This window comes from Hesperophylax consimilis, chromosome 30, assembly GCF_061612785.1.
Source record: "Hesperophylax consimilis isolate HC1 chromosome 30, BYU_Hcon_1.0, whole genome shotgun sequence".
Lineage (NCBI taxonomy): Eukaryota > Metazoa > Arthropoda > Insecta > Trichoptera > Limnephilidae > Hesperophylax > Hesperophylax consimilis.
Window position 1 is genome coordinate 15,657,289 of NC_142865.1, and position 15,342 is coordinate 15,672,630.

The following is a 15,342-nucleotide window of genomic DNA, read 5'->3' on the forward strand; positions in this document are numbered from 1 at the left end:
CAAAGAATTTATACATAAAAATGCAAAAATCAGTCATTTTAAATACATGTAAGATTACGAAAGATTTTTTAATTATTTATATTGAGAGATAAGTAGGATTTATAGGTTCAGTTAGAAGTCGGAGAAGTTGGAGTCGGTGAATTATTTTCCCATTTGATCTATGGTGATTTGACGTATTGTTCTTGTATTTATTATGCTTATACACGGTGTCCGGAAACTCGTAGTACAAGCGGGAAACTGGAGAATCTACATCACATGGGGAACCCAAAAAAACATAAAGTTTTTTGATTTGAGCATTTTCAAAAAAAAAAAAAAAAAACAAAAAAAAATATTTTTCGGCTATTTTAGGGTTAAAGTTTTTTCTGGTGTTTAGGGTTGAATAACAGATGTTTTAACCCTGCAGAGCAGAAATATTTTATGATTACACCGGGTTAAATGGAGGGTGATTTCAAAATAATGCTTCAAATCCGAGTTTCTTCATTTGTTTTACTTTCAAATAGTTTTAATTAGTTGGGTACTTTGATCTTCAGTAATAATTTATAAGAATTTAATAAAAAAAATAAAAAAAAATAAAAAAATAAATCTACTTCAAACTCGATTTACTCGATAACGAAAGCTCAAATAAAAAAAAAATATACTACAAAATCGACTCCAAATGTGATGTAGATTCACCAGTTTCCCGCTTGTACTACGAGTTTCCGGACACCCTGTATAATGCACGGTAATATATGAATCTAAAACGCTGGAATTTGACCCTTAAACGCTAAATGAATAAATTGTGAAATAACACAAATCAATCAAATGCAATAATAATAAATATATGCGCACGCCTGGATATGCACTCGCGACCTTCGGCTTCCTAGTCGAGAGCCTTACCCCTCAAACAAGGAGGCCGTCAAAAAAACTGTATAAATATAATTCAAATCACTGGACGGATTCGAATGAAATTAATACAGTTTATTGAAAGCACAAAAACTAGACTTGATCAAAGAATAGTTTTTTTTTTTAACTAAAACTACTATTTTTTATGAACAATAAACTAGCGCTTTTTGAAAATTGAAACCGCTAGTAAATTTTCAGAAGCGACATTTTGTTAATTTTAAAAAATATATTCAATCAAGCACAAGATCAAATTTTTTAAACAAATGATTTGTTTTTGTTTGATTGATTTTATGATGACACCGAAAAGCCAACTTGTGGGACGGAGTACAACAAATATAGCGATAACTTGGTCGACAAAATATACAATTTTTTAAATAAAATTACAACATAAAATAATGTACATATAATGTGTTATATAATTAATTAACCCACTGCCATTTTTTTAAATTTAAAATGATCAGGTTTTGCGCCACTGACTACAACCAAAACCTCCTAAATAACAAGGCCGGGAAACTCATTCAAAGCAGCCTCCTAACTTGTATGGGATTTTACAAAAAAAATCGTGTTAATTTTTTTTTTCAATTTTTTATTTATTTATTATAACATTTTATAATGGTTTAGTTGATTTAATAAAATAAATAAAAATACGTTTTTTTAAGGTTCTCATACAAGTTAGGAGGCTGATTTGATTCAGTGCCCCGACCTTGTGATCTAGGAGGTTTTGCTAAAACTAACCCCTTCATTATTATTAAGACGAGGCCAACCACAATATTATCTTAAATAGTATATTAACCCTTGGTACGAGTAATTTTATAGAAAATACATTGAAAACGCAACGTGATGAGTAAAAATATTCATCACGTTGTGGCCTTTTCATATAAAACTTAAATTCCCAAGCAACAAGCACTAATACATAACACAATTGAACAAGCTACCCCGGATCAATTGAGGGTAAGTTTTAAAGGAGTGGAACGTGGGAAGGAATGGAGATGTGCAAGAGAAAGCTTGAAAATAATTACACTAAGCTTTCTTTGTGCTATCGTTCGGAGATGGAAACAGTTCATTTAAAGAATGAGGGAAATTAATCATAATGAACACATAAAACAGCTTTTTATTGCAAATAAATCATTTTTAAACATGTGTTTTTTAACAGTTTCCTCTCTTGAATTTTTGGTAATCTGAAAACAAAGAAAAGATATTTGTTAAAAAATTTGATAACTTTGAGCTAGAAAACAGTGGAAAGCATTATACGTTAATATACTCCTAAATGATTATATTAAAATTAAATAATACATTCTAACTTGCTATATTTATCCACGGCACTATCTAGATTGTATTTAGTTCGGGTAGAATCTTGCAATCATGCATAAAGATAGCAGCTCTAAAAATGCGAAATGAAAATGAACATTGTGTTGGTAGCTCTCAGTCAAAGTATAATACTGTTGAATTAGCTCAGTGGTCAGAGCACTTCCCCGGCAAGGAAGAGATCCTGGGTTCAATTCCAAGATGCGACTGAATATTTTCTTGTCTTTTTTGTTTCATATCTTTTGTTTTAGAATCGTTAATATTGTTTTCAACACTGATTTAACGCAGAACTACGGTCAAACTACACGGACTATCAAAACGACTACAAATTTATGTATTGTTAAAAATTTTAATTTTAATTTTTCATTTATATGTTTAGTAATATTATTATAGTGATTTATTTTTGGGATATTATGCCGTATTTCACTACCCCCTTCTTATGCGAACGTTTCTTTAATTTATGTTTATTTTTTTTTAACATTAAAGACATAATTCCATTCTGTAGCAGTTCGCACCAATGGACCCATTTTAATGCGTCTGGCTGTCCACTGAATCTTGAGAAGTAAGGAAATTACTAAAAAAGAAGAGAAATAATAGAGATAGACAATTATGTGACACTTACTCTCTCCCTTGTTACAGTTGTCTATTCTCAATTCGCAGTTGTTAATGAAACTCTTGGTGTTTCCATGGCTATTCCGGGCGCACAGGGGATCAAAGTGCAAGGGGCACATCTTTGGACAGTTGGAAGATCGTTGGGCCAGAGCGGTGGCCATCACCAGAAACACTGTGAAATTACAATATTTATGATATTTAAAATTCCACCATGAAACAGCCAGGTATTAAACCCAAGGGCTTATACACGGTGTCCGGAAACTCGTAGTACAAGCGGGAAACTGGAGAATCTACACCACATGGGGAACCCAAAAAAACATAAAGTTTTTGATTTGAGCATTTAAAAAAAAAAAAAAAAAAAAACAAAAAAAATACTTTTCGGCTATTTTAGGGTTAAAGTTTTTTCTGGTGTTTAGGGTTGAATAACAGATGTTTTAACCCTGCAGAGCAGAAATATTTTATGATTACACCGTGTTAAATGAAGGGTGATTTCAAAATAATGCTTCAAATCCGAGTTTCTTCATTTGTTTTACTTTCAAATAGTTTTAATTAGTTGGGTACTTTGATCTTCAGTAATAATTTATAAGAATTTGATTAAAAAAAAAAAAATCAACTTCAAACTCGATTTACTCGATAACGAAAGCTCAAATAAAAAAAAAATATACTACAAAATCGACTCCAAATGTGATGTAGATTCACCAGTTTCCCGCTTGTACTACGAGTTTCCGGACACCCTGTATAAAGGAGGTTTAGGGGGTGTAAATCCCCCACCCTCGACGGTCTCAGTATTTCGTTGAAAAAAAAAATAGCGCTCATTGACCACATTCCTGGAAAGTACATTTATATTACTTATCCGACAAATAAAGCCACTGTTGAAAGGTTCGATTACTGAGTAGTAAATTCAGACTTCATAAACCGATCAATCATTATCAATCGTCATCAATCAATATAAATTTAAATTATGTTTGTTTTGTTCAAAATTTTAAATCTCCGAAAGTACTTTACCGATTGGTTTTTACTTTTGACACAACGTTGAATTCAAATACGCGTGAGTTTTTATGTTTATATATTTTCAATTTTTTTTCTCTATCTGCACAGACAGAACGAGTCACAAACGCGTGGCGGTGTACAGCTAGTTAAATAAATAAATTGTAAATCGAGAATAAACGTTATCCTATGGATAAGCTATGAAGAGGATGGTGAATTAACTAACTAACTAAATTACAGAAAAGTCAACAAGTAAATAATTTTAAAAACATGTCAATTTACATTATTTAGAAGACAATCTGTTAAAAAATGTAGAATATTATATTTACCAAATGCGAAGAAGACGAAGAATTTCATCTTGGAACGAGTGCAGACAGTGTATGATCACAAACGGAAGAACGGAATTATTTGGAAATAAAACACACAATAGTTGCTTTAAATAGGGATTTTGTTATCTGAGGTCAATGTATCTAAACATATGTACACGTGTTTGGCTACACAGGGTCGCTTCGGACTTATAAAATTCACAAAAAAATTATATTCGAAAACGACAGCATTTTTAGTGTCAATCCAGCGGGATTGCGTGATAGAATTAAGAAATCCCGCGGGATTGGGTGAAAGAATTAAAAAATCTTTAAGGATTTTGCGGGATCTAAGGGGTTTTTACCAAGTTGTATAAAATTGAATTTATGGCAACATTGTATGAACAATTTATTTATTCATCTTTGGTATTAGTAATATTAATTGAAAGGGTACCTATGTTATGTACTCAATTATCAATTTCATATTTAAACATTATAAACACTGTAAACTTTGTTGAAAAGTCATGGAATATTGTAACTTATTTCAATATGACCCATTTTGATCACAAATTAAAATTAATTCAAATGACTTATAAACAAACAATGGTTATGTGTAATGAAAGACATATGAAAGTACTTTTTTTGTGAACCATCTCTAGAAATAATTAGTGAAATTCTTCCATATTTGTTGGAAAAGGATGGAGTGTTAGAGCAAATCATTCTAAATAAAACTCGCTCCAAGCGGGCTTGGCTGGATATTGTTGGTAAAGCATTTAAAGCTGTGTTTGGAACCCTTGATTTTGACCAATTATTTAATAATATCAATGATAATGAAAAACAAATGTTCGATTTGCTTAAACAACAATCGTACAAAGCACAATTACTAATTTCAATCACACACTTATCAATCTAGAAATCAATGAGAAAACAAATTAATAGACATAGAAATAAAACAGAATGTTGAAAGTCAATTAGCATTGTTAACAATTATGATTTCAGAACTTCAAGATGAATTGTCAACATTATTAATTGCAATCTTATTTGCAAAAACAATTGAATTGCACCCTTTTGTAATCTCCCCCGAACAATTTATCAAAGAATTATTAAGTTCAATTCCATATTTCCCCATACCTACATCCTATCCTGTTTCTCCCAATTTAAAACACATTACAGAACTTCTGTCAATTATTAATATTAAATATTTGTTTTCCAAAGATAAAATTATATTCATAATTACAATCCCATTAACTAATTATGTAGACTATATTTTATATAACCTTATATCGCTGCCTGTCAAAAGACCTGATGGTTTTTCTGTATTTATTTTACCTTCAATGCCTTATTTAGCTATTGCTGAAAATAAGATATACTATACAACTTTGGACACATTAGATAATTGTAAGTCAGTCCTAATAAATAGACTTATTTGTACATTAGATAACGCATTATATCAAGTAAACTCTAGACCTATTAGTGAAGTTGAAATTATCAACAATGCACATCAATTACCCGATAACTGTAATACTAGAATAAGTAAATTTTACTATGAAATTTGGCACAATCTAAATTATAAAAATCAGTGGATATTCATATTACCCAGCCAAACATCGATTACTGTAAAATGTGAAGAAAATAATTTGCAAGATGCTACTCTAAATGGTGTCGGTATAATAACACTTAAAACGTCTTGTAAACTATTTACAAGTTTAAGCGTTATAACTAGTAGTAATTTTAATTTAAATACTAATTCTATATTTTTCTCGAAATCCATAACTCCAAATTTTAATATAATCGAAGACTGTGATATGAAGACAAATAAAACAGTTTCTCTTTTACAGATACCAGAAATAAGTTGAATAATTTGAAAGTATGCTGCCTGTTGTATGCTGATGATGCGGTGCTGATTGCCAATAGTATAGATGATCTACAGTCTCTCGTGTCTAGGATGAACGAAGTATGCATGAAGAATGAGTTAATGATGAATGTAAGTAAGTCTAAAGTAATGGTGTTTGAAAGAGAGAGTACGAAAACAGTGTGCAATATAATTGTGAATGGGGAATACTTGGAGCAGGTGGATGAGTTTGTGTATTTAGGAAGTATGTTAACGAGAGATGGGAAGGCTGACAGAGATATTGAAAGAAGGGTAAATGCAGGTAATTCCGTTAATGGAGGACTAAACGCCGTAGGCGCTAACAAAAAAATGTCCAAAGAAGCGAAGTTAGCAGTCCACAACGGAGTGCTGGTACCTACCTTGATGTATGGAAGTGAGGCATGGAACTGGCAAAGAAAGGATGAAAGTAGATTAAATGCTGTTGAAATGAGATCCCTGAGGCGTATGTGTGGTAAAACCATGTTTGATCGTGTGAGGAATGTGGAGATCCGCAAAGAGTGCAAGGCTGATGTAAGCTTAATGAGTAGGGGAGACCGGGGTTAGTTGACTATAGGCCTTAGTAGACTCAGCGGTGATAACTTGAACGGTTCTCAAGAAAGGGCGCTGTAAGTCCTTCCCATCATTTAAATAGCCGGTGCGGATTAGTATTTGTGTTCCTTTGGATCCCTACGCACGTGTCGGTTTATATAGTTCTGATTTTCGATATTTTGCTTTGGTGAGTAACTTTTTTATTGCAATTTATTTTATTATTGCTGTGCCCTAATTAATCAAGATCATATAAACATAAAATGGGTGCTAATTATGCTTCTTTTGTGAGTGAATAGCGATAGTTGTGTTTTTTGTGGTACTGGTCGTTTACTGGAAATAATGCTTTAAAATTAAAAATGGCGACTTGGGTTAGTCGACTCAGTGGCGTTGGGGTTAGTTGACTCGCTGAGTCAACTATTTAGTATTTGCATATTTACTTAATATTTTATTTTTGTAATCCATATAATTGTAAGTCGCTAGTATACGTATAATTTTAACAGAGAACTTTTCATTTCGATAGATATTCGCAATGAGAAAATACAAAAGAAAAACCGATAAGGGGAAAACTTGCGATACAAATAAAAAAAAGAGAAGCAATCTGGAAAAACTAACAAAAAAAGAAATCCAACACTACTAAATTAACAATGGCTACCAAAACTTTGTTTACTGATGACGACGAGGATTCTGAAGATGAAACTTCATGCCTGATTTGCGATGAGCCCTACATATGTAATGTTCCTGGGGAAGAATGGGTGAGGTGTATGATCTGCCAATTATGGGCTCACAAAAAATGTGTATCTGGCAACGCTACCTACTACAAATAATAATAATAATAATAATAATTGGATAATTTGTAGAGCGCCGTTTTTGTGAAAAATCACCTCAAGGGCGCTGTACAATTTATTTCCTAGGATCTACATTTGTTATTTAGAAATGATACCAAAACATACTTACCTGGCAAGTCACTTCCAACAAACACACTTATATTAAAATGTTTATGCTTATAAAAGATAGAACTGCACGCAGAGGACACTATATCAAAAAACACTGGTCGTCGCATGATCTTAAGTCTGCTATAGTTTTTATTTTAATTTAAATGTATTTTAACTGTCTTAAAAGCCTACAAATTGTTAGTTTGTTATCATTTTTATTTATTTATTTATTTATGAAATTATGGATACGACTGTCTGAAAAGGTGCGTTTTAAGTTTAGACCTAAATTCTGTCGAGTCTGCGATCATTCTCAAATCATGTGGCAGTCCATTCCAGGCTTTAGGTCCTGACACGGCAAAAGCACGCTCACCGAACTTAGTATCTGGTGTGCGCTTTGGTTCCTTCAACCTTCCGATAGCTGATGACGTTGCTGACCTAAGGGTTGACTGTCGGGAGTTGGAATCTTCTGGAATACACAATTCTGATAAATAAGCCGGAGCCATTCCGTTAAGTGACTTAAATACCATCCAGCATACCTTGAACTGGATTCTTTCAGGACATTTGAGCCAGTGCAGATTTTTGAGATGCTCTGAAATGTGGGAGTATTTAGATACTCCGGTGATAAGCCTTGCCGCGGCGTTGAAAACGGATTGTAATACTACCAATGCATCAACTGTAATTCAGATGACGATATGTAATGTTTATAATGTGTAATAAATTTTCATGTGTAAATTTTGACTTTATTCTTTTTCAATTCGATATTGACTCATTTGAGTCAACTAACCCACTACTATGAGTCGAATAGCCCCACACCCGGGGTTTGTTGACTCAGTGGGAGGGTTTTTTTGTAAACATAATTGCTGACCTGTAGGTGGATGTTTTAACTTGTTTTATCAACTGATTCCATAGTCAAATGTGTATGTTACATTATTGGATTAACAGTCCATGGTGACGAGCCTTCATTTTTTTTTTTAAATCACGAAGTGAAAAGTGGGTCAACTAGCCCCGGTCTCCCCTAAGATTAAGAAAGGGACGCTTAGATGGTTTGGGCATGTAGAGCGAATGAGCGAAGATAGGAGTTTAAGGAGGATATATGATGCAAATGTGAATGGTAGCAGAAGTCGGGGACGCCCGAGAAAGACATGGCACGATCAAGTGAATCAGATACTCGAGTCGGGCCATGTCAAGAGTCAGAATAATAGAAGAGTATTTATGAGACGATGTATGAATGTGAATGAGGCAAGGAGTGTGTGCCAAGACCAAGTTGTTTGGCGGTCCGTCCTCTCTGCCTACCCCTGCGGGGAAACGGCGTGATGGTTAGTTAGTTAGTTAGTTAGAAATAAGTCGTAGAATATATTCCTTAGATAAGGATGAATTATCAGTCGCTAGCCATGCATTAAACAAGCTATACAATAATCTTAATAGTCTTAAAGAATCCAATATTATCCATAAAGTTATTAACAATTCTTATTTTTCATTTATTGTAATGAGTATATTAAAATTATTTTTAGTTTATGCTTTATACAAACTATGTAAGTATATTAATTAGGACGGGTTGTTTCGGAGAATTTGAACAATTCATCAAATTTCAATGTTCATTTTTATGTTCGGTGAAAGATTTTTTCAAGTTCTGTTTTTATTTCAGTTTTGTCATGCAACTAGCCTACAACGATACAATAACAGAACTTGAATAGGACTTTCACAGAACCCGAAAATGAACGTTGAAATTTGATGAATTGTTCAAATTCTCCGAAACAACCTGTCCTAAGAGTAAGATATCCCAAGATGCAAATTCAAATAAATTTTCTAGAATTTTTAATTGTTCGACATTTAACTTTTTCAAAATAAAAAATAAAATTAAACATGGTTCCACTCATGATATTTCTGAATGTGAATCAGAAAACGTGACTGAGAATGTCGTACTAGTAACTAGTAACTATCTTACTAACTAATTTACCATCACGCCGTTTCCCCGCAGATGTAGGCAGAGAGGACGATTTCATAAATACATAAATAAGAAAACGTAACGTGATGTGTATTTTATGAAGAAATTGATAAATAAAGTTTTGTTCGAAAGGTTATACTGTCTTGACTCTTATTTCATGTTCTGTTTTGAATTCTTTAAAACATAATCGTTAGGTAAGAATGCTGTGCGTGTTATACAAGTATTTCAATGGAAGATGTTCTGAATAATAAGATGAATTGATCCCTTCAGCATCAGTGTACAGCCTGAAAAGAAACCGAACGCGTGTCCAAATATTTGTATACAGTTGATGCTCGACTGTGAAAGTAATGTTTCTTACCTCCACAAAATGGGAATCTTAAATTTTTCAGGTGGATAGTACCTACTGCAGGGAGTATTTTCACAAAAGTTCCAACTCTTCCCTCGCTTGATTGATTAGATAGCCCTAATTTATTAATGTTGATTCACTTTCATATTCCTACCATTAGATCAAGGTTGCCTAGAATGTATTATTGTAACAATCATACTACGGTTTCATGATACAATTCTGTTATAAATAGATTGTAAGCCATCGTCAACTCGAATGTAATGTTAGCTGATGTTTATAATATGCCTCAATCGAAAAATAAATTTAGACAAAACTATTTATTCATATGCGTATTGTGTACGTACTAGGTACGGGTGCAAAAAAAAAACGAAGCGGCCGGACCTGACTGATTTATAATTTAAATAAATTGAAACACTGAGTTGTAAAAAAATGATTCACTTTGTAAAAACATATCTATTATGAAATAGTATTTCAACATGTTATTACAAATTGCAACACAAACATTGTACAATTTTTCATAGCTTTGAGGAAGCAGTTAAGGGGGACTTATTTACTGGACATCGCATTGTGTTGACCGCATTGACCTCATTAATTTAGACGTGTAGGATGATCGATTTATCAATACTTGTTTAATTTTTATTTATCATTTTTTTAAATAAATTTACCTACTTGCTATGCTTGCTTGCGCAATGTAGTAGCAAGTGGTGCCCGACTTCATTTGGAGTATAGTAATAAAAACAATACAGGAATAGTGTTGAATACATCAAAACAATAGAGGCAAATAAAATAGAGAAGTTAGAATTTAATTTACGCGTTATGTTATATTTAGTGATTTTAAATTATTTATTGAATGACTTACTATATGTTATGAATTAGGGTCCTTTGAATTAAACTCCGCTATTGAGAGCAAACTGAATCACTTTATTTAACAATAAATATCCACTATCACATGATATGACTAGGCACTTTTTACAGTAAATACTCTGGATACAGGCTAGTTCCTGTGGTTCTTTAGGAAAGGTGAAACCTTTGGTTGTTTTTGAGCAAGAGAGCGTTTTTTAGGAAAACCAACCTTTTATATGACAAAAAACTGTTGACAACATTCAAATTCAAAAGGGCCGCAAAATAGGGATCGTCTTTGCGGACCCAATTTAATCACAAACAAATAGCAGAGGCGCGAACATTTCATAAACAATATAATCTAACCTTCATAGGTGTCACTAGTGGTACGTAATTACTCTGAAAATTATACACTATGTGCAATTAGAAAAAAATACATGTAATTAGAAAAAAATAGTAGTAAAAATTTAATAAAAATATTTAAAAATATATTTCCGTCCACATTAAAATATAATTTTAATTTACGTGACGGGATACATGATATCTTCAGCCGCCGAGAGATCTCTCTAATTCTAAGGTATAACTATAAGAATACTATTGTGACCCCTGTTTTTAAATCTCGTGAAGAAAAAACATTTTTACTTATCGTCCCATAGCACTCACATCAAACATAGCAAAAATCTATAAACAAAATTGTTAAAAAAACAACTTAACAACTACATAAAAGATAAGAAGATAATGAGCCCAAACCAGTTTGGATTTAGGGACAATCTCAGAACACAGGATGCGATCGCCAAATTAACATCAACAATAATGCAAAAATTAGATAATGGAGAAAAGTTTCTTGGAATCTTTAATGATCTCCGCAAAGCATTTGATACCATATCACACTCAAAACGCACTGAGAAACTACAGCAAATTGGATTGGACGGAATAGTGCTATCGTGGTTCCAAAATTATCTGAAAGAGAGATTTCAATATGTCAAAATCAATAATACCCTCAGTGAACCCAAAACCTCATCTTTTGGCATACCGCAAGGAACTGTCATCGGTCCAATCCTTTTTATTATATATATAAATCAAATGTTCACTCTTCCTATTATTGGATATATCATATCTTACGCAGACAACACTGTAGTTATCACAAAAGTAAAATCATGGGAGGAAACAATGAGGATAGCCAATATCAATATAAACATACTCAAAACATGGTTAGACCTAAATTGTCTCTCACTAAATACCGAGACAACATATTTCATCCCATTATCTTTGCAAGAAAAAAAAATGGATAACAATGTTACCATTAAAATCCATTCATCTCAGTGTTTAAACAAGATGTTTTGAGTTGGGGACCCAGTCTATTGTATATGAATATGAAGGGACCAAGGAAAGTATGGGATCTTTGTCTGGAGGCAGTACGAGTGGAGGGTACTTGCTACTTACAGAGAATCAGTGGTCGCGCTTCTAGTACTGCACTTTTGGGAGGCTGATTTTTTGAGGTTATTTACATCACAGCCATCTACAAATGGTTTAGACGTGTTACTGTACGATAAACCATTACAGTGACCTAAGTGTAGTCCTGCCCTCTGACAGTCACATGATTTAACGCACAAGCTTTTTTACAGTTAATTGAGAAATTAGCATGATATATTATTCATTTGGAGCCGCGAGCATGCGATTGGTTTATAATGGTTTTCTCATATATTTTGCCAACCCAATCCTATGTTTCCGTTGAATGCATTTCAAAAACATTACTATTTCTAAATAATATTTTTTTTACATCAAACGTGAAAAATGTTGTCAAAAACGCCAACCACATTTTCACTTAATTTTTTAATCCAATCGTAGAAAAATCGAAAGAACTCATATTTCGAAAACACGTTTGTTTTATTTGCGAAATTTTTAAGAAAACTGAACCTTCATTTTTATCTTGTTGATATAATATAAAAAGGGGAAAAAAATTCAACCTTTTGTTAAGAAGTACGAACCGATGAATTATTCATTTTGGCTATATTTAGGATGGTGATCGGATAAATCATCAAAATGATAATTCATCACATCTTTAAAAAGTTTTATAAAGTCATGGAAAGTGATGAAACAAAAATTTTATTAACTGGGTTAATTAGGTTGGGTTAGGTTAGGTTAAAAAAAAAATTTTAATCGTTTCTAATGACTTTATATCACTTTTTAAAAGTGTGTTGAATTGTCACTGTGTTTAGTTATCATGGAACCATTAAGTATATTATTAATGGCATCTAGTATAAATATTTGACACAAACTAGAAAGAATTATTATTTTTTATTCCAATGTAAAAAAAATTACGTACGAGCATTTCCGCATGGTAGAAAAAAAAAATATTTTTACAAAATTTGGACGCCGCCCGGTCGTATAATAAAACTATATAACAGTTTGATAATGGCCTCAAAAGCCGAAACAGCTGTCACATTAAAAACTGTAAAAATAACAGAAATACTTACAGAACTTAATAATTACTATAACATTATTAAATTTGATTTATTTTAAATTTATTTAAAAAAATTAAATGGGGTTCTACGAATTAAACACCAAAACAATAAATACGTAATAAAGCTGGAAGTTGACCCTAAAACGCTAAATGAATAAATTGTGAATTAACACAAATAAATTTAATGCAATAATAATAAATATATGCCCACGCCTGAATTCGACCCGCGACCTTCGGCTTCCTAGTCGAGAGCCTGTAATGATCTGCCCTTTCTACTTCAAACTTTTCCTTCTCTTCTTTCTACGATACATTTTCCTTAAGTCCCGTAGGTAACTTTTCCATAAGGCTTTGGTTATATATATATCCGGGGTAGGAAGGTCCTCCCTGCCGTCTTTTCTTTATTACACACCCCTTCAAGTGTGTACATCCTAGTTTGTCTACGTGACGTACGACCTTGAACGTACTCATTTCACGTGACGGTTCAGTATAAAAAGGCTTCACCGAACGTTGTGTTGGGTTTTTGTTTCTCGGTTTAGAAACCTAGTTATTTATGTTTTGTGTGGTATCCCTTGGTTCTTTTGAGATAGAGTGAGTTGAATCCATTACCGCTGTTTTTCAAAACCATTTCATAAACCTTATCTTCTAAGTCGCCTGCTCACCCCCCCTAGCTACTCGATTCTACCTATCATAGGGTAATGTGAATTAATAAAGTGTTAGATTTTATATATGTGATATACATACGATAAATTTATGGTGTTAGTTGTCGGCGCCATCCATGTATATATTTTGGGAGGGGAAGGAGAGGAAAGGAAATGAATTTTTTTCAAGTTAAGATTGGCTCCTCCGCTTACCAAACAAAACTGATGGATGATAATTTGAGCAAGGCGATCGATATCTGCGTGTCTGGATATCACAACCGGCCGGGTCTCCCCTTGTTCCAAATCGGCAACCTTCACGCCAGAATAAAGAAAACCAGGTCTCTTCACCAATTTCAGAATTGCCCCAATCTCAAACACCTCCAGGATAAACTACTTTACTGAGTGTAGAAGGGGAAAACCATAACATCCCTTTATCACGAATCTAGTCGCGAAAATGTGACACGTAAGGTCCTAAGTTACGTGCCACCTCTAGAAAACGTTGTAACTCCCACGTCGTCGGGGATTTACATCCCTTTCTAGGTCAATACATATGTAACACACGACGATCTTGTCGACATTTTGCCCGCTTATTAACGATAGGTTGTGTGCCTACCCATTCAGCCAATTATCATGTGAGATATATGTAAGGTCTACTCGAAATGCCAAATTTAGGATGAGGACTGTCTGTATTTTAATATTTGGTTCCAGTATTTATTTTATGAGGTTACTAGCATCCTCGTGTATTAGGTATGGGTAACTTCTACTGAATACCTATCCTCTCAGGTAAGGTATAAACGGATAATTGGTTTGATGTTTTGCATTTAATTTAAAGAGGCTGCCTACCTCTCGAAAGATACCTGTTGAGAAAAGTTGTTCGGTTGGTAGTTTTATTTCGGAGATTACCATCCCCCTCTTTCGACTTTAGATTTGTTTTTGTGCATCCCAATTCGTAACTTAGAAAGTCAAATAATAGATGAAAAGTATTAAATTAGAAAGTCAAATAACAGAAGAAAAGTTTTCATTTTGTTCCGTCTGGTTGCATCCGATCGCTTTCAATTTGGGACGGCATACGCTAGCAAAACTTCCCCCTTTGACTGACTGTACCTGCGTCTTGTCCTATATATGAAAAGGTCGTTGACTCGTCTCTCGCTCACAGCTGATTGACAATGCGTCTAGCATATCCCTTCTTATGGGAAGATTATTTGGGTTGCAGGCGTTGCAAACTCGGTTCCTGTACCTCAGTTGTATCCTATTATTAAAAAAGGTCCTCTGAAATTTAATAAATAATATAAAAAAACTCACCCTGTTAGTCACCTCCAAATCCTCGTGTGAAACTTACCTGGTTACACTATATAGCTAAATCACTTTAATTTTCGACCTCCTCCCTACGCTTATAAAAGGGTAATTAAATATTCCTGTAAATAAAATTGTACCTCCCTAATCTGTTAGGATTCGAACCCACAGTTAATAATCTATTTGATTCTCTGGTTTTCGGTCTCCGTGGATAGAATGCCATCTCGCCAAAACAATAACTTAGCCCGATTAAACACTTCCTGCCTTTAAGTACATTCACTCTATTTTAAAACGCAATCAATATTTTTATTATTTTCATGTTTTTAAGACAAGCAATCTAGTTCGAACTGTATACGAAATCACGTTTAAATCAACAC

General features: G+C 33.3%; 1 protein-coding gene across 1 annotated transcript in view; it reads right to left on the reverse strand.

Annotated features, from left to right (window-relative positions):
- Positions 1 to 2,028: 2,028 nt before the first annotated feature.
- The window catches only part of LOC149409681 (agrin-like), a 100,355-nt gene continuing 87,041 nt past the window's right edge, over positions 2,029 to 15,342 (reverse strand). Inside the window, exons 7-8 of the mRNA XM_089649471.1 lie at positions 2,810 to 2,971; positions 2,029 to 2,060 (exon numbers count right to left, since the gene is read on the reverse strand). Of these exons, the coding sequence (XP_089505597.1) occupies positions 2,029 to 2,060; positions 2,810 to 2,971 (194 nt within the window). The remainder of the gene's footprint in view (positions 2,061 to 2,809; positions 2,972 to 15,342) is intronic.